Below are 23,872 nucleotides of genomic sequence, written 5' to 3'. Positions count from 1 at the left end.
ACTTGCAAAGTTTCACAAACCAAAACAATACAGTTTTAGAACTGTCTGAGCACCACTTAACACACATGAATAACAATGTTCAAATACATACAGTCTTTACCAGAGACATTGGTTACTTTGCTTACGTGATTTTGCCCCACCTGTATGTATGTATATGTGGGTATTAGTAAACACACAAAACAATATAAAAATATTACTTAACACATAAAAAGGTTAAACGTAATAACACAACCTTGCAGTATATATTTAAAATAAAAATTCATTCTTTTAATGATTTTATTGAAAAGTTTCATTTAAAACAGCAATCTGTTAGTATATTAAAATAAAAACATATCTAAGTACACTTCGTCAAGATATACAAGTAACAATCATATATTTTGAGTAAAATTTTAAATTTATGTAAATAAATGGAAGCCTCTACAATAATTTAACAAACAAACTAACTATGCAACGAGGCCGTTTTTACTCGTAAGCGCAACAGTCATGATAGAGCACCCGGGCATTCGGCTACAAAAGAGTTTCAAATTCACAACCAAAGCTAAACGTTTTTTTTTTGCAATTGTTTTCACGAATCTTTTTCTTTAATAATTGTTAGTTAGAAATTTAATTACTTAAAACAAAATAAAAAACAAAATAAAAAAATAAATTCTTTCTCGAAAAATGAATCGACATCTAGTAATCGGCCGAGCAGTCGTTTTGAGCGATCATATGCATCTGTGAGCTAAGAATAAGAATCATGCGCATGCAAAACGTAAGTCAGAGCCTAATCGGGCATCAGACGAAGGAACACGAAAAAAACTAATCCACAAAACAATAAAAAACGTTATTATCGCACTGCTTCAATATTGAGAAGGCGGTAAATAATCAAAGAAAAAAAGTAAGCCGGTGCCTCTACACAATGTGGAAGCAGTGATCAACACACACCAACAAGAGCGAACGAGCGAGCACACGAACACGTAGCGGACAGAAAAGAAGTAGGAAAGCGGCTTACAGCTTGGTCAGTGGAGCTCTTGCTGTACGGAACTGGAATCAAACGCTCTTGCAATTCACCACCTATCACCTTCAAGAGTAAAGGGTAACGTTAAGAGTGGTTTGATAGACAGTGAAAGACACATACAATAGATAGTGCACAGAATGAGACAGATTAGATAACTACTAAGTAAAAATTAAGAAGAGCTCGGCCAATGGTAACAATAAATTTTCTTACCATTGCACCTCAAAGATGAAACACTTGCACGTGTACGTAATAAAAATTAATTGCAACGAGAATATGAACACGTACACACGCATTTATCCATCAGTGCTGTAAATAAGAGTCTTAAGTGTTACAATCAACAGACACACGATTGCTCGAAACGTGTATCCACGCATGGCTCAGTGCCGAGTATCAAGAACAGAGCGTTAAATACTTTTACACCGCTATTTGCCATTAGATATAATTAAAAAAAAATAATAATAACATAGTAACGATAGGTAACGCTGAAACCAAAAATAAATTAAGAACGAAAATGAATTATATAAACACGAAGTATTCTGTTAAATGCGGGAAAGTGGCTTGGTTTGATTGATTGGCTTGCAAAATCACTCAATTTTGTTTGGTAGCACAACTAACCCAGGAATATTGGAATACATATTTTTACACACAAACATAAGAGCGGATAGGGTAAAAATCGGATGCAGTAGAGTATGGGAAAAAATCCACATTGAAAATAGGTATGCATTTTAGTAATTTTGCTTCATTTATTCATTTTGAATTAAGCAGATCTCGTTAAAAGTTCTGGCTCATGTACATTAAAAACTGATTTTAGTGCGCCGACTATGAAAGAGGATCAGCTGAAAATCGGATATAAGCTCCCAATGCGGTACATAATATGGGAGAAGAAGTATTTGAAAACCCCATTTTTCCCATTTTTCATGTGTCACTACAGGGATTTTGTTTAATCTTTTGCGTTCTTGGAAATTAATCCAAAAACAGGAAATAGAAAATTTAACTCTCCACAACCAACAGTTTGAGCCATGTGCATAGCCGTGCTTATCACAAAGCTTCTCCGGGAGTTCCAAACTTTTTCGCCCAGAATTCTGTGTACTACAAAAAATATCTGAGTCAGAACATTTTAACTGGGTTTGGCTTTAGGCAAAAAAGAAAAACTATTAAAATGTCCATTTTACATATATTTTGATAATAGAGCGTGCATCATCTAAATTTGTGAGGATTTTTGTCCCATATTCTGTACCATTGAATTTTAATTTTCAGCTTATCCCCTCCAATGTCCGGGTCTGAGGCTATTATTCCTGGGCTAAACGAGTATATGTTGGCTGTTGTAGCTTTGTACCTAGTAGAATTGTTCGTATTTGCTACACCTAGAATCTAAAAAATGGTTAAATTTCTATAAGATCGGTCAAATTTGTTCGAAAAATATGTCGGCCTAATAAATTGACGCGTCCCTGTTTTACGATTAAATTCGATTTCCCATTTAAACTAAGTTGTGGTCATATTCGTACCTAATCTAATGCCTACGTGGTTTTTGTTTCACTTGTAGAGAATACGAACAAAACTATAACATTGGCATTTCACACAATACATTGTCTCAATTTGTGTGCATGCGTCGGAAATTTGAACAAAAAAAAATGTCTCCATCACCACTAACCTGAGAGGTTCTAAGGCTATCTAAAATGCTATACATACAACTATTCTACAAGTGTATGACGAGATATTATGTACAAAAGTAATACAAAATAGTCAGATTTGGTCAAGTGAAAGTCTTCTACTAAGTGCTCTAAGCTTTTGGTAGAGGAAGAGGCTTATCGAAAGGTCAGGGTTACTACGGCAGGGTGGCACTAGTGGCACTAATAACGAGCGACATGCACTGCTCGCCACGGTGTAATAATACCGGGCATGACTGGCACTATATGCGAGTCTCATGCACGGACTTGAGCAGCTCAGAGTTGGCAGGTGCGGAAGGTGCTAACTGCGGATTAAAAGGTGGGGGCCTCAGATTGTGAGGAGATAGCAGCCGGTTTCCTGCTCCGGTGTAGTCGGCGCGATCTGTCTTCAGTTGTTGCGGCGACAATTTGTTGGCAGTGGGATCCTCATCGATATAAGTGATGTCTGATAGAGGACGCGAAGGCCAGGGGCCAGTGTGACTTCGCGAGCTGCGCAAACTGTGTAAACTATGTACCGAGCGACGCTCCTCCAGATCCTCCAAGGTAGACTTGAAAGCCCTGATTACTCGCAGCTGCAAACACAGGGAAGCAGGGTACTTATGAGGCCGGGATCAGCATGCATATACACACCATGCACACGCCTTGCTCACCATGCGTGCTACGTGCACATCCGCTTACTTGCGGTGTACCTGCAGCAAATGGCAGCGGACATTCACGTCCTATTTATTATAGTGTGGTGATAATTTAAAACAAATTCGAATTATTCAAACTACATTAATGTTAGTAAATATAAGTTAGTAGCCAGTGTGGCAAGCGCACCGCACGCAGTCACTTCGAAAAGCTGAGGGTAATAATAGAGCAAGCGAACTTGATGTAAGCGCCCAACACACCATATGAAGTTATTACCATAATACGACCAGATCAGAAAATTCTCAACACGGTAAGAGTTTCCGTTTCGAAATCCACTTGGCTGTGTTGTCGCAACGAGGCACTCAAATGTACTACTGCTACGAAGAACTAGCAGCAACATGGTCGAAGGGGATGGAGGGTGACTCTACACAGCTAATATCAAAGTGCAATATACGAGTAGCATTAACGCATCCCAATAATTGCATTAGCCAAAGCCCTACTACAAGCTACGTACTTGTTTATACTGCAACAGGGGTTGCTTGAGACACCCACAGCGTTCCTATACCTCAGTTTCTTTCATCGGTTCGGCCGGCTACCAAATAAATCACAATTAAATAACCAACATCGGAACAGCATAGATTGCAATAATCCCAATTTTGGCTGTTGGTTTGTGCTAAAGGGAATGGTAGTGATATGCTACTAACTGCAATCCCAAGTTTATACAATTAACCTCCAACTAATACGTTTTAAGCTCAACTTATTCTATCTTTACGATTAACTAGTAAATATCACATTTATATTTGTGAAAGATCTTTTGTTAATACACAACCATGCCCACCAATATTCCCTGTAAAATAGTCTCATTTAATTATTGATATAGGTATTTCAGTCACCAAAGCAGAAGAGACTAGAAATGTTTATTTTCCACTGCTGCTGTGCTAAGAACAAATGCTGTATCCACAAAAAACACATTTTCTAACAAAATCGGCCCCTGAGAATACTTGTATCTGCAGTAGAGTATATGATTTTCTGTTTGGACCGCAATTTCGTTAAGTAAAACAGTAACATTTAATTTTGTCAATAAAATATTACTGTAAAACTGTGTATTTTGTTCTAATGGTTTTGTATCTAGATTTCTTTGCTCTTTTGTAGAAAAAATAAAATGATACTTTAATCTCAGCTTCGGCCGCATTGATACAGCTCTGTTCTTAAGACGGCAAAATAATACAATATTTACTAGGTAGTCCTAAAGATAAAAGTATACCAAATTTATTGAACAGGATTGGGCCCATACAGGCGAATTAAATTAATTAAAAATTAGGTGGATAAAATTGTTATTGCAATTATTAGCACATTTTGGATTCCGTATTGATCGTTACTTGGAAAATTTTGATAAACTAATAGAGAGAAGATTGTCTTGCAACACTGACAAACATTAAAAGGAGCAAACAAGAGGCAGAACCTGGAATAAAAGTGAGAAATCTGTGGGCGTGGGTGTATAGTGCAACCTGAGACAACACAGCCAACTCGGGGCTCAATGGATCGAACGATGTACGTACATGCAGCAACTATCGGCTAGTGGCGTTAACTACGTGAACCGTTGGATAAATGCTATCAAACTACGTAATGCACCGCAGTGTTTAGTGGTGAAATAATTAGAAAGCATGCCATGTTATACAAGGTGTTAACTATAGGTACAGTGGAGTACGTCAAAATTAAACATATCTTACGAAATTGCTACAAACCACACCAGGATGTTAGTTTTTAGGCAAGCAAATGCTAGTACAATTTAAAATATCACCAACTTGTGTATATATGAAAAACAAAGGATTGACACATTTGACAAGAACAGGTGTATATCCACTGCGGACCAAAAGGTTAATGGTCATGTAATAATTGTTTAAACAAATTTCTGTGGTAGGTACACTTACTAGAAATAACTAACTTCTCAAAGTAGTATGTATTATGTGTAGTTAAAGGTACCACACGGATTGTTAACGAAAATATACTTCAAATAAAAACAAAACAGAATCTAAGCTACAAAAAAGACAAACAGTTAAAGCGGGATCGGAGCGTTTAATTAATTTCATTAAATCAATTATACAACCAAGCATCAATTTATATCATGCTTTCAAACAAACTACCACAATTCTGATCGGGTAAGAGGAAAAGGATGGCAGGAAGCCTCAACTGACGATCTCTAACTACCTAATAACTCCTATTTAACTGAGCTCTGTTCATCAATCACTCCTAAACATACGGTTTGATAATGCACCGACCGCTATGGGTTCCATGGCACATGCCCAACGCGGTTATTGGTACAGTCGCGTGGTTCACATTTATATGTACACAATGCACACACTTACCTGTGTTTGCAATCTAGTTAAACCTCGGATCCAAAGAATTTGTCCCGCCCTAGGTTTCTTGTCGGAGTCCACATCGAACTTCTCCTCGCCTATCGCGATCGCCTCTGTATACTCTTCGGGATGCCCTCGGCCCCATCTAGAAAAAAAAACGCGCCGCGTTAAAGCAAGCCGCAAGAATTAGTTTTGAAAACGTACGATAATATTTTCGGTATTTTTCTAGTGGGCACTGTCGTGACGAGCTGACCCCAAAGCAAAGTACCCACTCCAAAAAATAGGCACCAAAGCCACTGGTCCAGGGTCAAGCTTTTCGTTGCAAACGCCATTTTTCCATATTGTATAATTAGAATCTTGAAAAAAAAGTAATGAATAGAAGTAAAGACTCGCTTACATGTGTAATGGTATTTCGTACCGAAGTGTGAGCAATTGAAAATAGTACACAACTTACAATTAGTTGGAAACAAATAATTTTGAATGAGTTTATATGCACAGGACTACGACGGGAAAATAATAACTATATTTTCCTACAAGCTACAAAATTAATGCAATACAGAAATTATTAAAATGTATTAATATAACAATTCCACAATCTATAATTTGTTCCTTTAGTTATTCCTTTGAAATTCCTTCAAAGAAATTATCCTTAGCATGCTCTGTACATGTATATATTCTCACTTGGTATGTGCGGTGCATGAGGAGTCGAAGTTAAATTAAACCTACAAATGCGCAAAATCGTAATGACCATCCCGCATTCCGATTGTGATAAAATACACCCAACTATACAGGTGCCCACAATAATTAACAAATCTAATAACCTTATTGCTCCTCGTTTATGAATTTGGAATATTTTCTTAAATTTGTAACGATATCACGAATCGGGCAAACTGTTCAATAAGGTAAAGAAGAACAAAGCCATAGCCGTTTGGGAGACCTATAAGAGAAACCTAAGGCTATATAAGGATATTAGAAGGAAGGCATGGAAGAGTTTTTGCAGCTCCATAGGATCTACCTCCTCTGCATCTCGCCTAAATAAAATTCTAACAAAAGATTCATATTATAATCCCAGCTAGCCTCAGATGAGAGAATGATTCCTACATGGACAACCTCTTAGAGGCAGCCGAAGTACTGAGAGATGCCCGCTTTCCCGGAGCCACCACAGTACTATACCCCGTAACGAAAGTCATACGAGGCTGGATGGACTTATCTCAGAGCAGTGGGGTGGAGTGCTATCATCATTTCTGTGGAACGTAACTGTAACCAAACTCCTCTGTCGCCTCAATGACAGTGGCTAGGGGTATGCAGATGACATATCCATATAACCGGACAATTTGAGGCTGCTGATCAGCTCTTAGAGTAATGGAAGATTGGTGTAGGAAACACTCCTTGTCCATCAACCAGACAAAAACAGAGTTAGTTCTCTTCACACGAAGAAGAAAGGTAGAGAGTCTTCGAACTCCCCTGCTATTCCAAGAACACCTCCAATTTTCAAAGTCAGTGAAATGTATAGGAATCAGAGTTGGCTCTTGCACTTACAACAACTTTAACTCAAAACACTCAAACCCAACACAGGGCTAGATGAAACCTTAATATGGCGATGCAAGTGCTAAAAATGCAAAAAGGTGCTACTTTACAAAATTTATTGCACCTTGTACATTTGTTTCGTATTTTGTCTTACCTTGCAATACCTTCACATAAGCTCATGCACATCACTCTTCTCATTGCTAACACACAGCAAAAGGATTCTTAGCGCTGACTTAGAGAAAACAAAGTACCTACGCTACTTCTATATTAGGTTCGAATTCCAGACTTGAAAAAAGTACTTTGAACAATGGGAAATTAATCAGGGCAAATTGAGTACATTTTATGGAGTGCAACTAATGGATAATTAAACCTGTTCAAAATTACAAAGGAAGAAATACCATTACACAAGCAAATGCCGAATGTTATCCTAAAAGTTCGTGCTTACCTGCGATGCACATGTGCCGATCCATATTGAATAAAAGATGGGGTTCGTAAATACCCCTTCAAAGATATTCCGTTGACCATGAATCTTCCTGGCGTTAAATTCGTTAAATAATGTCATTAATACAAACGAGTTAAATATAACAGTAAAATGTTGCGTAGGTCCAGATCCAATTTCGGCGTCTCTACCGGGTTCAATGTTTAATAATTTATCTCCTACGGATTAAAAATATTCAAATAACGACAGTATTAGTAGGAATATTGATATACTGACCTACAAATAACAAAGCAAATATTACAGTTAATTGATATATAGCCTGACCAAGGATATTTTTCATCATGGTCCTCGATATAAGGGGTTTGGTTCTCCCATAGGGCTTTCTAAGTAATAAATCCGACGTCGGAAATTCGGTAGCTAAAGCCAAAGATGCTAAAGTGTCCATAATTAAATTTACCCACAACATTTGCACAGCCTAGGAAAACAATGTTTTAACAGACTGCAAAGCTGTACCAAATTTTACCTTCAAGGGACTGTCTTGAACAGTACAGGCACCAATAAAAGCTACAACAACAGCTACAACATTTACAGTAAGTTGAAACTGTAAAAATTTCGCTATACTGTCATAAACATTTCTTCCCCACATAACCGCTTTAACAATACTACTAAAATTATCGTCCGTTAAAATAATATCAGATGCCTCCTTTGCAACATCAGTGCCAGCAATTCCCTAAAAAACAAAAATATTATTCTCAAAAGTTTTCAAAGTTATCATCACCATAGCAAATCCAACGTCGGCTTTCTTCAAAGCGGGACCATCATTAGTGCCATCACCTGTTACCGCAACAACTTCTCTTTGTTCACTTAGCTTGCTATCAATAATTCCTTTGACTAAAGTGTATTTATCAGTAGGTGAGGATCGTGCCAGTACACGTAGTTTAGGCCAGACTTTATCGAGAAGGTGTTGTTGTACCTACGGCACAATCAAGCAATGTGCTACCATGACAACCTCATACCTCTCCAGTACTATCACGGATTCTTCGGTTAAACTCTTTACCTTCGAGAATCAGAAAATCTTCATTAGGTTTTATGATACCACATTTGGTAGCGATGGATCGTGCAGTGTTAATATTATCACCCGTAACCATTCTGACAGTAATACCGGCCTTTTGACACTTTCTTATTGCATCTGGTACTTCAGGGCGAACGGGATCTTCAATTCCAACAACACACAAGCAGGTTAAATTTGATACCATATTAGCTTCGTCGTCCCAATTTGGTTCGTTATCTATGTGTACTTGATTAATTTCAGCTTTGCCAGGCACAAAATCACGGAAAGCGATAGAAATGGTACGTAAACCGTCACAAGCCATTGGTTCAATGACTTGCCGTAGCAACCGCTCTTGCATATCCCTAGTAAACTTTTCCAACCGGCCATCGTGACCATAAATAAAGGCACACCTATAACCGTTCAAGTAAAATGTGTAGGTTAAGAAATGAATACTTACTTGTTTAAAATCATTTCAGAAGCACCCTTTGTAAATAATCGAAACCCGCCTCCTTGTCGAGGAATCACAGTGCTCATAGATTTCCTTACGGAATTAAACGTATAAACGCGAGTGAAGGTTTCCTCTGGTTGGTCATCGCGAACTGTTTGATAACTTTTTTGTAAGCCTAGCACAAAACCTAACAAAGCACATTCAGTCTTGTTGCCAACTTGTTTTGGCAATTGCGAAGGGTCCTCCCCAGGCTATAATTTTAAATCCTTAGAAAACATTTCCAAGCAAAGAAAAGGACTTGCCATTATTCGCGATGTATACGCGGAGTTGATTGATATTCCCTGTACTATTAAATTCCCAACGTGAGCGGGTATATCCGAAAACTTGGGCATTGTTTTACACAATTGTTCACATATATAAGACTGCACAACAGTCATTCGATTAGTTGTTAATGTACCCGTTTTGTCGGAACAAATAGCAGTTGCGTTGCCCATGGTTTCGCAGGCGTCCAAATGCCTTACTAAATTGTTGTCTTTCATCATTTTCTAAAAGAGAAAGATGGAATGTTGAAATGTGTTTTCAATAATAAGCGGTAGCGCGTTAATGGCGGTTAGTTCAGACCATAACTCGCATTTTTTATTACTGAATCTCAAAAGTCAATAAACGATTTTCCTGTCTGGAACGGTTGCAACCTAGTGTGGGATGCTAGTGTTGCAGATCGCACATCTGCCTAAGAACGGCCTTAGCTTTAATGTATATTAATATTGAAAAATGAGAGCCAAAACTTCTTGTATAAGATCAGATGAGCTTTTCGTCCACGGCGACGTAGTTAAGCAGAAATTACACACTATTTTGATCTAAACACCAAAAGTAATGACAGGACACCCTGTATATGAAAATTTTTCAATTTATTAAGTGTGAATTTGGTGGTTTATTTACAAAACAAGCACATGATTTGAATTTGTGTCTCAGTGTTGTTTTTCCTTATGGAATTGTTTGTAATTGCAATTTTTGTTTAAATCTGATCGCTTTTGTAAATTGTAAAACGTGAACTTTTAGGCACATCTGGTCGTTTGCGGTAAGTAGTTTTTATCGGACCAAATTTAATTAACGCAGGAGTTTTTATCGCTGTTAGAAGATGCAGGCGTTTTATGATGTGCGCGTTATTTCTGCGTAAGTGGGGACGTTTGGCGTGTTCCTTCGAAGTCTAATTGTGATTAACGGTGTTTTTGAGAATCTCGAAAAAGGAGATTATTTTATAGTGGATTACTTCCATAAATTCTAGTGTTACGGGAACATTGACCAAAGAGTAATTATTATAACTTATTGATTTTTGAGTTCACAAATAAGGCATATGATTGTTTAGTTAGTTAAATTTGTTTAGGTTGGCTTATTTAAAAAAAAAGTAACGCCCATGTTTTAATAACGTTAAAAATCGTGCAAATTTGCTATACCTTACCTTGACACTATAAGCCAAAGATAAAGTGACTGCCAGCGGCAAACCTTCTGGAACAGCAACAACCAGTACAGTAACACCAATGATCAAATAACGAACCATGTTGTTAATATATGAGCTTTTCCATGGATTATTATGGGCAACAAATGTTTTGATACAGAAATTAATAATGAGTATAACAACGGTTAGAACTGCTATAGTAGAACCTGCATAACCAATTTGTATAGCTAATTTTGTAAGTTTAGCTTGTAAAACAGATTTTTCTTTCTTGTGACCCTCGGAAGCTGTCGATGTAGAAGTTACATGATTTTCTCCAGCTTCTGGCAATGGTTCATGCTTATTAGAAACAGGTGCTGGCGAATTCATATGACTATTGCCGGTTACTGCAGCTTCTTCGTCCCCTACAGACACACAATTTTATGTGAAACAATAATTTTCAGTTCAGTACAAAGACATGCGTTTCGTTTTTTAATATTTTTTTTAATAAAATGTTTCTAACAAAGTGTTAGTAACTCGGTGATATGTCAAAAGTAAATAAAATGTAATTGGTTAAACAGAAAGTAAGGAATGTATAATATAAAAAGATTTACCTGTAAGACTTTTCTTCTTCCGCTGCTTTTTAGCTTCTGTACAAAAACACATGCAAAAGGAGAACATTAGCAATCTCAAAACACTCCCAAGTCCTGGCATGGGTAAAATATAAATAAAACCAGAAATTCACGATGCAATTTTGGAATCAAAGTCAGTTTGTAATGAAATCACAGGATTGACATAATAAAAACTGCATCGAGCATCACTAGAGCAGCCTGGCTGCAAACTAAATGTACAGAATTATAGTAACATGGTATGTGTTGTCAGCAATCATATTTAAGTATGGGTCTGGGGTATTAATTATGACACAAATAATGTGCACTAACATTAAAAATGACATAAAGTACAAGGCATCTAAAAGACCGCTACAATCTATAATAGTGAGTTTTAAAAGAGCGGTCCTAAATTCAGAATAGGTACAAAGATCAAAACACATGGGCAAACCATGCACCACATAGCTACATGAACATACCTTTCTTCATTTTTTTCAATTCGGCTTCCTGTTGATCAACGGCGGCGCCTAGTAACGTGAAGATGATACCTGCTTGCGAATTGACTCCTACGGCGGCGACCAACATCTTCCCGGAACCCTCCATTACGTGAGTCCCTGACAGGACCATCGGATCGTAAGATTCACCTTTCTTGACGTGATCGGACTCGCCGGTAAGCGACGATTCGTCCACCTGAAAACCTCTTCGTATTTCTCGAGAAAACGCCGCAACTTACCTGTTACTACCTTCAAGTCATTCGACTGAATCAGGATACCGTCAGCAGGAAGAAGATCGCCATATTTAATTTGACATATGTCACCTACAACAATATCGTTAACTGCAATTTGTTTGACTTCGCCCTGTCGGATCACAGAAAATTTGTGTTCTCCTTCAATACGGCCCTGAAGACCTCTAAATTGTCTCTCTTTCGTGTAGTCATTGAAACCCGTTACTAAGACTACTACAACAACTGATATTAAAATGGCAAGACCCTCAATCCAACCGTGACTTGTTTCATCGTCATCGAAATCTGTAAAGTTCTCCACGATACAAATTTTTGCTTATATATTTATATTTAAGGTTTAATAATACTCACGAACATCTTCTGCGGGTGGCGGTTGATAGAATGAAAGACCAAGTGACACTGCGGCAGCTATTTGTAATATAATAAGTGTTATATCCTGTAATGCTTCCCATACTAATTGTAGAAAGGTTTTCGGTGGTTTCGGAGGAATTGAATTAGAACCAAACGTTTCTCTTCTGTGTTCTAAATCTACTTGAGAACCACTAAGTCCTAAACGGCAAAAGACATATATGTATCAAAGTCGTGATCATCGCGCGTAAGTCACATACTCCACTACCATGACTACTCCGAAAGAAAACGCATCTTTCATAAAGATCTAAAAATATGACCCATATTCTTCAAAGATGATTTTCTCTCCAGAATAAAGAAAGTGTATATACTGACAGTGAAAAGCTGAATACATAAACTAAATACGCTCAAGTGCAAAAAATGGGGAGGGAGAGGTGTATTTAAAGAAATCCATTGTAATTGTTCTTGTAATGCTGGTTTCCTTGCTGTAATCAGCTATAACCAAAGTTCAAATCCAGTTTTGGACACACAGGATTTTTTTCTAAGTCTATATGAGGTTGGGTAAGTTACTTCACAGATATTTTTTGAAACTCGAAGGTATTTAACATTTAAAAATACCCAAAAAAAACCACTGAGTTTATCTTATGTTTGACCTTGAAATCGTGTCCTCTGCATAAAATTTAAAAAAAAATTAATTAGCAGACAAATAAACCGTCCACAAAAAACGAGATAGGTACCAGAAAACGAAAGCGCAATTCCATCTAGTTAGGCGTACCTTTCATCTACTAGGGGATCACAAGTCGGATGGCTGTTAAGTGCTGAGTGACTCAACGCTATAAGCTCCACTTTAATCAGTTTTTCCATAGGGTGCTAATGATTTAATTTCGAGTGAAATAATTCAAAATTTGTAGCTAATTCACAAAATAAAAAAGTCAGCGTCAAAATAACTCGGTTTGGAGTTATACCACAGATGCCAACGTTTAACACGAAAATCTTTTTGATTGTCTTTTGACTAAAACCTCTTATATTATAGGCATGTCAGTTCTATTTGCATCCAAGGGTTATGAGTTTATCACCTAGGTATTTCAAGTTGTACGTGAGACGAAACTAGATTCGTTATTTTCCTGTTGAAAATCACCAGATATAAAAAAATCAACATTTTTGGTTTACTTGGTTTGGGTAGCAATTTTGTACCAAATACCCTGCACAAAGTGATTCTTTTTGCACACCGAATTCATACACACTGTGTATGGTTCGTCTATACAAGCCGATTAGAGGTCATTTATGGAAGATCAGGGTATCTGCTCAATAGATATTTCTAAATGTGGATGACATTATAATTTGAGTTACACCTACAGCAACTCGCATGGTATAAGGAGTAGACGCGTATATTTTTGTTAGTGCTTCAGCCATGTGACCTTAGCGCACTCAAAAAAATCATCAAAAATCACCACAACCAATAAGCTCCCTAATACACTTTCTTTCTTCTGTGCTTAAAGAGCAGCTATCTAGGTACTCTACTTTTAAACTAGACCAGGCACATGCAAACAATATAGAACTATTTACCTTCACTAGGTGATGTATACAATTTCTTACATATTTCTTGTACTCCTCCTAATTCATTTATTCTATTTACACCTTCGCGACCTCGATGTTCCATAAGGTCACGTAACTGTTTTAAGGTAATTCCATATTGCGCGGGCCGGCCGTCTATCGTAGCCATCTCTCGTAGCTAGATCTGGAAAAAAATAGAGTCATGAGCATTTATTGTCAACTTCGTACAATATAAAACATATGTCAATCGGCATCGTATAAGACACTATTTCCAAACATGCATTAGGATAAAACGTAAGTGTGCCACACGATACCATAAAAGTTCTCTACTATTCTTCAACTTAATTGAGATAAATTGCGCTGACTTGATTCTAATATATTTTTATACAATCAAAGTTGTAAAATATTTGCTATATTTCCTTCGTTTTTTATCAATTGTCATTCTCATACGTTTCACATCATTGTGTAGTTAGTTTCATTCCACCTTGTTGTTAGTTAATTGAAATTTAGGAAGAATGTACCATGTACCCCATCTGAATGTGTCCCTTTGAATGTAACAACATTATTTTTTTCTCTATTTTTTTTTTGTATACAGGGTGTAGCACCTAAGTTTCCTCGGATCATAATTCGTTTAACATAAAAGATACCGAAAAAAGTCTTACAGCAAAATTGTACACAATTACCGTTGCTATATTTCTAAAATATTTTTGATCACCAGGGGCGTGCTGTATTCCAGTGGCGTATCAAACTTTTTTTTAATGGAATGCCGGTAACAGTCTCTAAGAATAAATACTATATTAACCGAGATATTAACCTTTTCTGCTTGAGTTGGAGACATTTTTGCAACGTTGATTAAAAACAATCATACACTGCCGACTGTTAATTATGAGAATTGAACCTCTTTTGTTTCATCATGGCACATTTAGATTTGGAAAATAAGGTTTTTTTTACAAATTGGCGACTGGTTTTTCTCTGAAATTTTCTTATGGAATGTGTGGTTTTCTTTGCATCAGTAGAAAATTTGTAGTTTTGGCTACCCAGAGGTATAATTTGTTTAGGGGGGTGCCATTTGAAATTTTTGAAAAATATGACTTTTGGCGAAGGTGAATCAAAAATTAAATTTTTCTTGTAAAGTACCTAAAAAAATTATGTGACTATGAAAGAGGTCTTGCCTGTGCCTCAATTCAAAAATTAGCCGCCTGCGCGATTTAGTTTCTCTAAACAAAATTCGAAGAACTGTCAAATTTTGACGAGAAAAAGTTATAACAGCGAAATCGTTAAAGCTAGGGGTATAAGTATATAAAAAAAATAAGTATTTTTCAAGTACATTCCAAATCAGTAATGAAATATGGAGCGTTCCATTAAAAAAAATGCAAGTTTGATACGCCACTGGAATACAGCAAGCCCCTGGCGATCAAAATTATTTTAGAAATATGGCGACGGTAATTGTGTACAAAATAAAGGAGTTATGCTCCGAGGGATCTTAGGTGCTACACCCTGTATATTTTATGCAATAAAAGACAATTTATTATTTTTTTTAATTAAGTAATGCGTGCCAACTGCTTAGGTCATTAGCGCGTTTATTTCTATATTTCGGAAGATAGGTAACCTTCCTAAGTACAATTTATGACGTTTTTAGCATTCTTCTTGTCTGATAATGCCTCGGATAATGCACTGATGTATGTTATGCCATCTTTTTCTCAATTTTCACTATAATGTCATAAGCTTCGTCGACCAAGATTTGTCGCAAGTGCGATTGATTCGTTAGCCATTTAGTTTTCCACTCTTCCTTGATTTGCGTTAATACATCTTGTAATGTCATACCCTCGATTTCCTCAGATGTTTCTGATAGTGCAGCTTTCTTCATTGCAGAGTTGGACTGGGTTACTGGGTCAACTGGGTCACTAAATTAAACTGGGTCACTGGGTCACGTCATACTCTTTTCAGTTAGACCCAGTGACCCAGTTTGACCCAGTGACCCAACTTGACCCAGCGACCCAATTTCACCCGGGGAGCCAATTCGACCCAGTCACCTAGTTTGATCGAATAACGCAGTTAAGTCAGTGCCCTCGGTTCAAGTGTACAGATTATGAAATAAATGAAGTGCTGGTTTGTTGAAAATAATACTCGATTGCTTGACAACTGTCATTTCTGTGATGTTTGCTTTAATACTGCCGTAAAAAACTTTCCATGTCCCGAATTGTATTAGAATAATGTTATTTCTTTGCTTCAGGGCTTACCAGTTTGCTTACAGGTGTTCATTCACATTTAATTTTTTTCTACTAGTTAGCTTAATCCAAATAAATCTTTTCTCTAAATACTTTCATTGACTACAAACTATAAACAAATGCATTTGATTTTTGTAGGTATTAGTTCTCTTGAATGAAATTGGGCTAAGTGCTTGTTGCCGAATATTATTGAGAAAGTTTTTTTTAAAATTAAAAGTTACTTGAAATTGTTTTGGATGATACCTAACAATAATTTAATTACTGAGCCACCGGGTCAAGACGGGTCACTGAGTAAAGCTGGGTCAAGATGGGTCACTGGGTCAAGCTGGGTCACCGGGTCAAGCTGGGTCACTGGGTCAAACTGGATCACTGGGTCAAGCTGGGTCACCGGGTCAAGCTGGGTCACCGGGTCAACTGGGTCACCGGGTCAGTAAACGAACTGGGTCACCGGGTCACTCTATGCTTGACCCAGTCCAACTCTGCTTCATTGCTTTTTTAGCGTTTCCCAGGTTCTGTACACACACTTCTTTCGCAATGACAATAATTTTTATTTGTGGACCTGCTCTTTGGACTGTGCAATTTTTTGCACAGGATTTGTTGACTTCCTATAAAGGCATTTACTACTTTTGTCCATGTGTCCTTATGGGCTCCACATGTATACCCGCACAGTATTTTAACACGGGTTCAACTACATTTAGTGACTACGTTTTGTATGTTTTAGCCAAGTGAGTTTCCAGTCTAGCCAAGATTTTGAATTCTGAGACATATGGTATAGTTTCGTTCTTTAGATCGAATGCCTGCATTTTGTCTTCTTGGACGAGAAGTGGAATCCGCGGCTTTGATAGCTTCTTCAGTTGGTACTTCAATATCTTTTTGAATGCTTTGTGATACCTGTTTTACGATTCTACCAACAGGAATAATGCATCTACGTACAACAATGGTTTGGCAAGGATCGAAGGATCCCATCCGTTATGTTATTTATTGCTACTTATGGCAAATAAGGTGCCATTTAGTACGGATCCGTGAGAGATTCCATTCTGCTGGCGTTTTATATTTGATCTTTACTTAAATGTCTCGATTACGCAGGAAGTTTTTAATAAATGTGGGGAGATTACCTTTGAAATGATGATGATACTTCCATACAGTACAGCATGTAGAGTATTTGAATGCCTCTTTAATTAGTTGGTCGATGCTTAGGATCTCTTGTGCTGTAACCTTTTCTAAATCCTGCTTGATATATAGTGAGTTTCGCCCTTTGTTCCAGTATGGTAATGAGTCAAAAGTTCTCCTTCGCTTATTGGTATTGCTACGATAGTTGCCAGTCTCCATGCTGTTGAGTATTGCTGTGAGTTCCAGGGTGCTTCGACTTCCACAAATTTGACTCTTTGTGTTCAGCCAAACTTCAGCTGTGCTGAGATCTCCAATCCTTAACACCAACTTCGATTTTGATTAAAGATCATGACGAAGGTAAACCACTAACTGAAATATTGTGTACCACCCGCTCTCCCTTGTCTTCTACTTCCTTGGTAGTCCCTCAATCGTCCTCGCTTATTTCAACTTCATATACATCCGCTTTAATATATAAAAAAGGAACCACAATTGTTTATTGTCCTTTATTATATATTAAAGCAAATCTCAACGAACCCCAAAAATAATGGAGAATTACATTACAAATTCATATACATCCATATATTTCTTCCATTTCCTTGTAATAACAATTAATGTCTATTTTCCAGCGTTTCCTTAATAGTTACATCTTTAGATAGACTTTTACTCCTCGGTGAAAGTATTTCAAGTAACAAATCATTCTAATGGCACAAATGAATAAGTGACTCAAATGTATACTGTCCAAGTTTATATAAACATTTTTCAAAGTGTCGTGTGTGCCATCGCTAAACTTAAAACGCATTTTTGATGTAGCAGATGTGTTTTCGAACTAAGGAATGCATGATTTGCTCTAAATACAGGTACACGTAAGTTGAGACAATACGTTTGTCCGTTTTGGCAACGAAATTGATGCATAATGATGTCACCTTTTGGACTAAGCGATGCAGGAATAACTCAATAATAGAATTTAATGACGGCAGTAGACGGTTCTACGATATTCCGATGCTGATATCTCTGGCGATTTATTAAGGCACCCTTCAGTTAGTGCTAACAAAAACTTTGTGAAAACTTTTGACATCATATGCAGCCGGTAGCGTTTTGTTACGCTAGAAGTGCGTTTTATTAAATAAAATTCTGAAATTTCCTGAACTTATTACCTAATAAACTACTTTAGGAACAAAAATAAGAAAACAACTCAAAACTCTCTGTCTAGTTTCCGTATTTACTTCATCTTATAAAAGGTATCAGGTTACGTTTATACTCTCGAATGACAAAAATAAATATTTCCCTCAGATTTCCACCAGAATGCTTCCAAGTAAGAGCTCTAATTACCAGCAAAGTATAAAACAATTTTACTACTACACGCGTTGTACGCTGTCGTAGTTTTAGATTACCCAAGCCTTTAATTACCGTTAACGACATACAAACAAAAACAAACGCCCCTCTCTTTCTTCCCACAAACAACACTACAAATCTTTTCAGTGTGGCTAAACTTAATTAAATTCTCCTTCATTACAAACTCTGTATAAAAAATTATTGATTGATGATACCCAATAGCAAAACTACAATAAGAAATGTTTATAAATGAAAAATGCTCTCACTAGATAATAAAAGACATTTCATGGGTGGTCGCTACATGAAATGATAAAGGCGTCGCACTCAAGCGATTGGCTAAAGCGCCTAACGTTCAACACGGATAAATTTAAATTCGAAACCTGCGCATGTGCAAAATGCGATAACAACTCAAATGGACGAACGGAAACAAGCAGTCATTGCATTTTCAACATTATTTTGCAGCTTTATTTAGCGCATAATGCAATTCTATTATACTCGATAAGTATCCTAACCGTGACTCATCCTGTACATGTAGGTATAGTGATTTATGTATTTGACACTCACTCGCATGCTAATAGGCGAGCTAATAGGTAAATTAGAAAGTGTTTACCAATTTGATATTTGTACTAATAAAGCGATATCATCATTTAAACCACAGATTCCCAGTTCATTTATTGCAATTTGAACTTTGACATTACTCACATTTTAACTAATAATTGCCAAAGTTTATTGATACATAATTAGATTATTTTTTTGCGTTCGTTAAGCCCGGCGTTACCATGTTTATTTACTCAATTATGTTAGAGGTTTGCAAAAAAGAACATTTTCAAATTAACAATCTTTTTATTATGATTAAAACATCCGCAATAATAAAAAGGCAGGTTCGTCTCCCTTTAATAAGATTAAACAATTTAATCGCTGGATTAAAAATATTCTTTTTAACACGTACGCCTTTTACTTTTCGAATGAAAATTTCGATTTTAATTTGATAATACGACTAGAATTCGAAATGTTTATGACGAGTATATGCAATTCTTGCTGATTACTTACGCACAATAAACTTTATTATTACTAACTATTATAAGCTCTACCATGTCCCCCACCCACTTTCAGTATGTAACATATCACATTGTTTTTAGGGTGTCAATTTTGAATGGGACGTCTTTTTCCCCTGTAGACCTAACTAACCTTCAGAACATCAATAGATCCACTTTCTTCTAACTTGGACGTTTTTATGAAATACTAGTAAACCCCGCGGATTTCCTATCGCCCTTGGGATATCGTTTTCTTGGACGAGACATACGCTGGCTTCCGACGGCTGCGCCGCCTTACCTCGCACACCCGGCAAACTACATTATTACCTAGCCGTATGAAATATACTCTACGATCTATAAGCTTATACCTTGTCTTATACCTCGTCTTATACCTACCAAATATACAAAAAAATTTCATAAAAATCGATTTTATTGTCTCGCATAGTCAACATCGACACGGCCATGGAATTATTGCCATAAGAAATACATTGTAAACTTCGAGGCAAAAATGCAAGGTTGATTCCTAAATGAAATACTAAGTCTTTAGTATCAGTGGTTTTGTAATTTTTTTGTCTATCGAGAAACGTAAAAATCCAATATGGCATCCATTCAAAATAAGGAAGTATCGAGAACCGCAGTTTAAAAAAAAATGTCTACGTCCATTGAATTTATCTCATCTAATCTAGCAACTTTTATTTGAAACTTTTTTCGATAGCTCTCTTGGTTATTAAAATATTTGCACTTTTTAAAAATGTCGATTTTCACTTTTTTCCAATTATCTACGAAACGAGTAATTCTTTAAATATCGCATCGGAATATCCATCAGCATCAGGAACTACACAACTTTGTTAATTTAACCGAATCTCTAAGTATAATAATAACAAAGATAGCCATGTTATCCTACTCAATTTGGGACACCCTGTGTAATATAAGTGTCAAGGTCAATTTACACACGTTAGTTATAAGTGTTTTAATTAACAAGGAATTGGCGGGCGACCAAGGGACTTTCGGTATAAAAAGTTACCCCTCCATCAAGTGCCAACCCCAATGAGCGGATGGTGGGTAGGGCACTCTATCTTGGGGTTAGAAAAAAAAACCTAAAGTCGATCGAGTCCTCAGAGACCATCGGCATAGGACGTGGAAAGCAACGGGAAGTATCGGAATATAGATCCTGGGATTTTCCAAGAATAAACAGTTTTTCAAAATGTCTATTACGAGGTCTATTATGAAGCGCGATTTTGTACAATGCCCCCCAAAATCGAATATCCAGGGGAGATTGCGATAATGAGGTTATTCGTGATGTTAAGAGAGAAGACAATTTCATTATGTATAATGGGAGATTGGAATGCGGTAGTGGGAGAAGGGAACCATGAGTAGTGGGAGAAGGGAACCATGACATTGTAGTGGGACCTTTTGGGCTTGGCAAAAGGAATGAAGGAGGCTCGGAAGAAGGAAATTTTGTACGCAGCACCAATTAGTGGTAGGTATGCAACACATGGTTTAATCATCAGCAACGGAGGCGGTACACCTAGAAAGCTCAAAGTCATAGCCAAATGTACCAGATCGATTATATTCTAGTCAAGCGAAGATTTCCTTTCCCCTCAGCACTCCTTATTTTTGAACTGATGAAATAATTTTATTTATAATGAACGCACCTCTTTCTCCCTAATATGGCTGGGCACGTGGTAGGTTGCGCCTCGAGTTACGCACGAAAAACTCAAAACTGAACCCAAAATTTATGCAAACTTCATTCATTTATTTTATAGTAGCAATTAAGTATATTTCGCTTGCTTAAAACGATAAAAAATAATCTGGATGGATGACAGATTTGTAGGGGGGGGGAGCAAGTAACCCTCGAATTAACCTATAATTCGACGTGAGGTCGATCAACAATTACTCTACAATCGCAGGAACAATTGCTGCAATCGCTTGGAAATTTAAAAAATGACAATTGCTAAAATCGCTTAAAAATCTCCACAATTGCTGGACAATCGCTGCACCTGCTGAGCAATCACTACAATTGCTGGAGAATTACAAAAATCGCCACAATTGCTCGCACTTGTAAACTAAAATCGCTGAGTGGTTTAGCACTCGAGAATTTCCACCGCGTAGATCTTAAAAACCTTAACTTTAGTTTTAAAACGGGGAGGGACTATACTTTAATGTGCACTGAAAAGGGGGCTTGTTGATCCAGCACACAAAATGAAACAATAAAATAAAAATGTTTAAGTACCAAAAAAATAATGGCAATAATCGAAATGTTACAAAAAAGGATTTTTGAAAATATGAAATACTTAGCTATAGGTACCTACTTTATGTGCATTTAGAGGGTGGCGGCTTGTAGACCGTGTAAACAAAATCAAACAAGGAAACAAACATTTTTGAAGTACCACAAATCGTAAAATAAAAAAGCGAGTTTTTATTTTAAAAAACTTGTAATTTTTAAAACATGAGGGCAGGTTATCCTTTTATGTGCACTGAGAGGGTGGTTTGTGGATCCTGGAAACAAAATCAAACAAGGAAACAAAAATGTTAAAAGTACCAAACCAATTACAATGAAACTATTAACTATTATTACATTTAAGAGGTGGCTTAAGGACCCTGTAAACAAAATCAAACAAAGAAACAAAAAATCTCGCAAAAAATTTTAGATGTACCACCACAAAAATTACAATTACATAGTCAGTTTTCTAAAAAAAAATGTATTTTTTTAAAAAAAAGAGCTATACTTTCATGTGCATTCAAAGAGTGGCTTGTTGAGCTTAGAAACAAGAAATCAAGTACCACACAAATTACAGCCCTCACAATATACCAATCGTCAGATAAGTACAAAACATGTAATTTTGAAAACGGGAGAGGGGGGGGGGTCCTTTTATGTGCATTGGAAGAATGGCTTGTGGATCCTGTAAACAAAATCAAACAAGGCCTGGACCTAACGGCTTATTAATTAATGCATTATTTTTCAGCAAATAAGTCTTTTCATGTCAAGTAGGCAGTGAAGTCAAAAATAAACTGTGCTTCCGACTGGTGTAAAATTCGCCTCCCCCTTGCCAAATTTACACGAAATTCCGTAAAACACGTGCATCGTCTGTGAAAAGGCGTCCAAAATTGGCGTCCCAACCGGTTCGTCGAATATGTGACCTATGACGTCAGACATATCAGTCAAGTTGACATAATCGCTGATTACCGGCACAATTCCAAAGCCAAAATGTGTTATGACGTGATAAACTTTATCGGGATCACATTGCTCATTAAGTCTATTAGTCACCCACCGGCCTTGTATTTGCGAAAGTAAGACTGAAGTGAACCGGCGCGTCTGTGGCGGCCTTTAGTCATCCCTATCATCATTACATAAATAAATAAAGATTAGTTTAGTTACACAATTGGACATTTAAATAAAGTTATCAATTCTTTCCCATTTTTTGTAATAACAAAAGGTCATCCTATCACCACCAGATTGTTTAGCATGGGTGTAATTAAGAATCAATTAACTTTAATTGTTGTTGGTACAAATTTTAGTGGGATACTGCACCAGTGGCTGACTAATTTTAGTACAAATTTCTTTGGATAACGATTTTCGTTTCCTGGTGCTCGCTACTCGCTAGACACTGTTATTTTTACATGCCATTCCAAGGGAATCTTCACACGCACCAAATTAATTTTTTATAATTGAGTAAAATTAAACGTTGCAAAAACGGCAGCGATTGGAGAAAGAAAATCAAGAAAAGAGGGAGGGAAAATGTAATTTTTAGACCGGCTAACGGGAGCTTTTTGCGTCAACTAAAATTAGACAAAAACCGAAACTTCCTTTTTGATATACAAACTACGTAAACTAAACCGGTTAATTGTTAAGCCGGCGTATTTAATTTTAGAAAGCGGGATGTATTTTTATTTGTTCATACCTGACCAATCGAATAACTTTGCACTGTGGAAAATTGATTGCATTAAACAGTTTCTTGAAACACGTTGCTTATTTTACAAGAACCATGTGGAAGTGAAACTTCACACAGCACTAGCGGGCACAATTAGCACACATGCATAGCGAACCGCGCGCGTAACTTTAGCCGAGACAATTTACTTGACGAAAATCAAACTGAATCATTGCAGAGAAACTTATTACCTCATTCATACGCAAGCGACATATTAACTGGGAAAAAGAGGGGATCTTCTCTATGGCTCAGCTCAGGAAATTACCAAATATCATTTCGTAGACATCCTCGTGTTGCCACGCCTTTAGTCGAGAGGTTTCGTCGCGTCCTGGTGACGCGCGGAATCTTTAAAATGTTGACAACGTTATTAATTAAAAATTCCAGACACAAAAACCTGCCGTTCAAATTGACCTACTTTGTATTTACGTATGCATACAAA

The 23,872-nt window shown here is 36.9% G+C and overlaps 1 protein-coding gene across 3 annotated transcripts; it reads right to left on the bottom strand.

The window, feature by feature from the left end:
- Positions 1 to 262: 262 nt before the first annotated feature.
- LOC116165478 (plasma membrane calcium-transporting ATPase 2) lies at positions 263 to 23,655 on the bottom strand. Of its 3 annotated transcripts, XM_031479945.1 has the most exons (17): positions 23,407 to 23,655; positions 13,813 to 13,984; positions 12,250 to 12,447; positions 11,900 to 12,183; positions 11,636 to 11,846; positions 11,163 to 11,198; positions 10,576 to 10,973; positions 9,419 to 9,661; positions 9,126 to 9,367; positions 8,634 to 9,078; positions 8,396 to 8,590; positions 8,141 to 8,347; positions 7,894 to 8,092; positions 7,624 to 7,835; positions 5,856 to 6,007; positions 5,661 to 5,796; positions 263 to 3,236 (listed from the first exon to the last, which is right to left on the bottom strand). In XM_031479945.1, exons 2-17 carry the CDS (start codon positions 13,967 to 13,969, stop codon positions 2,907 to 2,909), a joined length of 3,645 nt encoding a protein of 1,214 aa, XP_031335805.1. In that variant the 5' UTR covers positions 13,970 to 13,984; positions 23,407 to 23,655; the 3' UTR covers positions 263 to 2,906. The 3 variants fall into 3 exon arrangements, with proteins under 3 accessions (XP_031335805.1, XP_031335806.1, XP_031335807.1); XM_031479946.1 differs by lacking the exons at positions 13,813 to 13,984; positions 23,407 to 23,655 and having other exon boundaries at positions 11,900 to 12,193; positions 12,250 to 12,383; XM_031479947.1 differs by lacking the exons at positions 12,250 to 12,447; positions 13,813 to 13,984; positions 23,407 to 23,655 and having other exon boundaries at positions 11,890 to 12,031.
- Between the last annotated feature and the right edge of the window lie 217 nt (positions 23,656 to 23,872).

Source organism: Photinus pyralis, unplaced genomic scaffold, assembly GCF_008802855.1.
Source record: "Photinus pyralis isolate 1611_PpyrPB1 unplaced genomic scaffold, Ppyr1.3 Ppyr1.4_LG3a, whole genome shotgun sequence".
NCBI classification, from domain to species: domain Eukaryota; kingdom Metazoa; phylum Arthropoda; class Insecta; order Coleoptera; family Lampyridae; genus Photinus; species Photinus pyralis.
The sequence above is the reverse complement of the archived record's forward strand: the minus strand, read 5'-3'. Positions and strand labels throughout refer to the sequence as shown.

What these genes read in the sequence shown, in the direction of transcription:
- LOC116165478 (XM_031479945.1), bottom strand. Translation starts at nt 13,969, where the DNA reads ATGGCTACGATAGACGGCCGGCCCGCGCAATATGGAATTACCTTAAAA. An exon ending in CCGACGTTGGATTTGCTATG is followed by an intron (nt 8,348 to 8,395) that starts GTGATGATAACT and finishes TTTGTTTTTTAG; the next exon opens with GGAATTGCTGGCACTGATGT. An exon ending in ATTTGCTTTGTTATTTGTAG is followed by an intron (nt 7,836 to 7,893) that starts GTCAGTATATCA and finishes TTTAATCCGTAG; the next exon opens with GAGATAAATTATTAAACATT.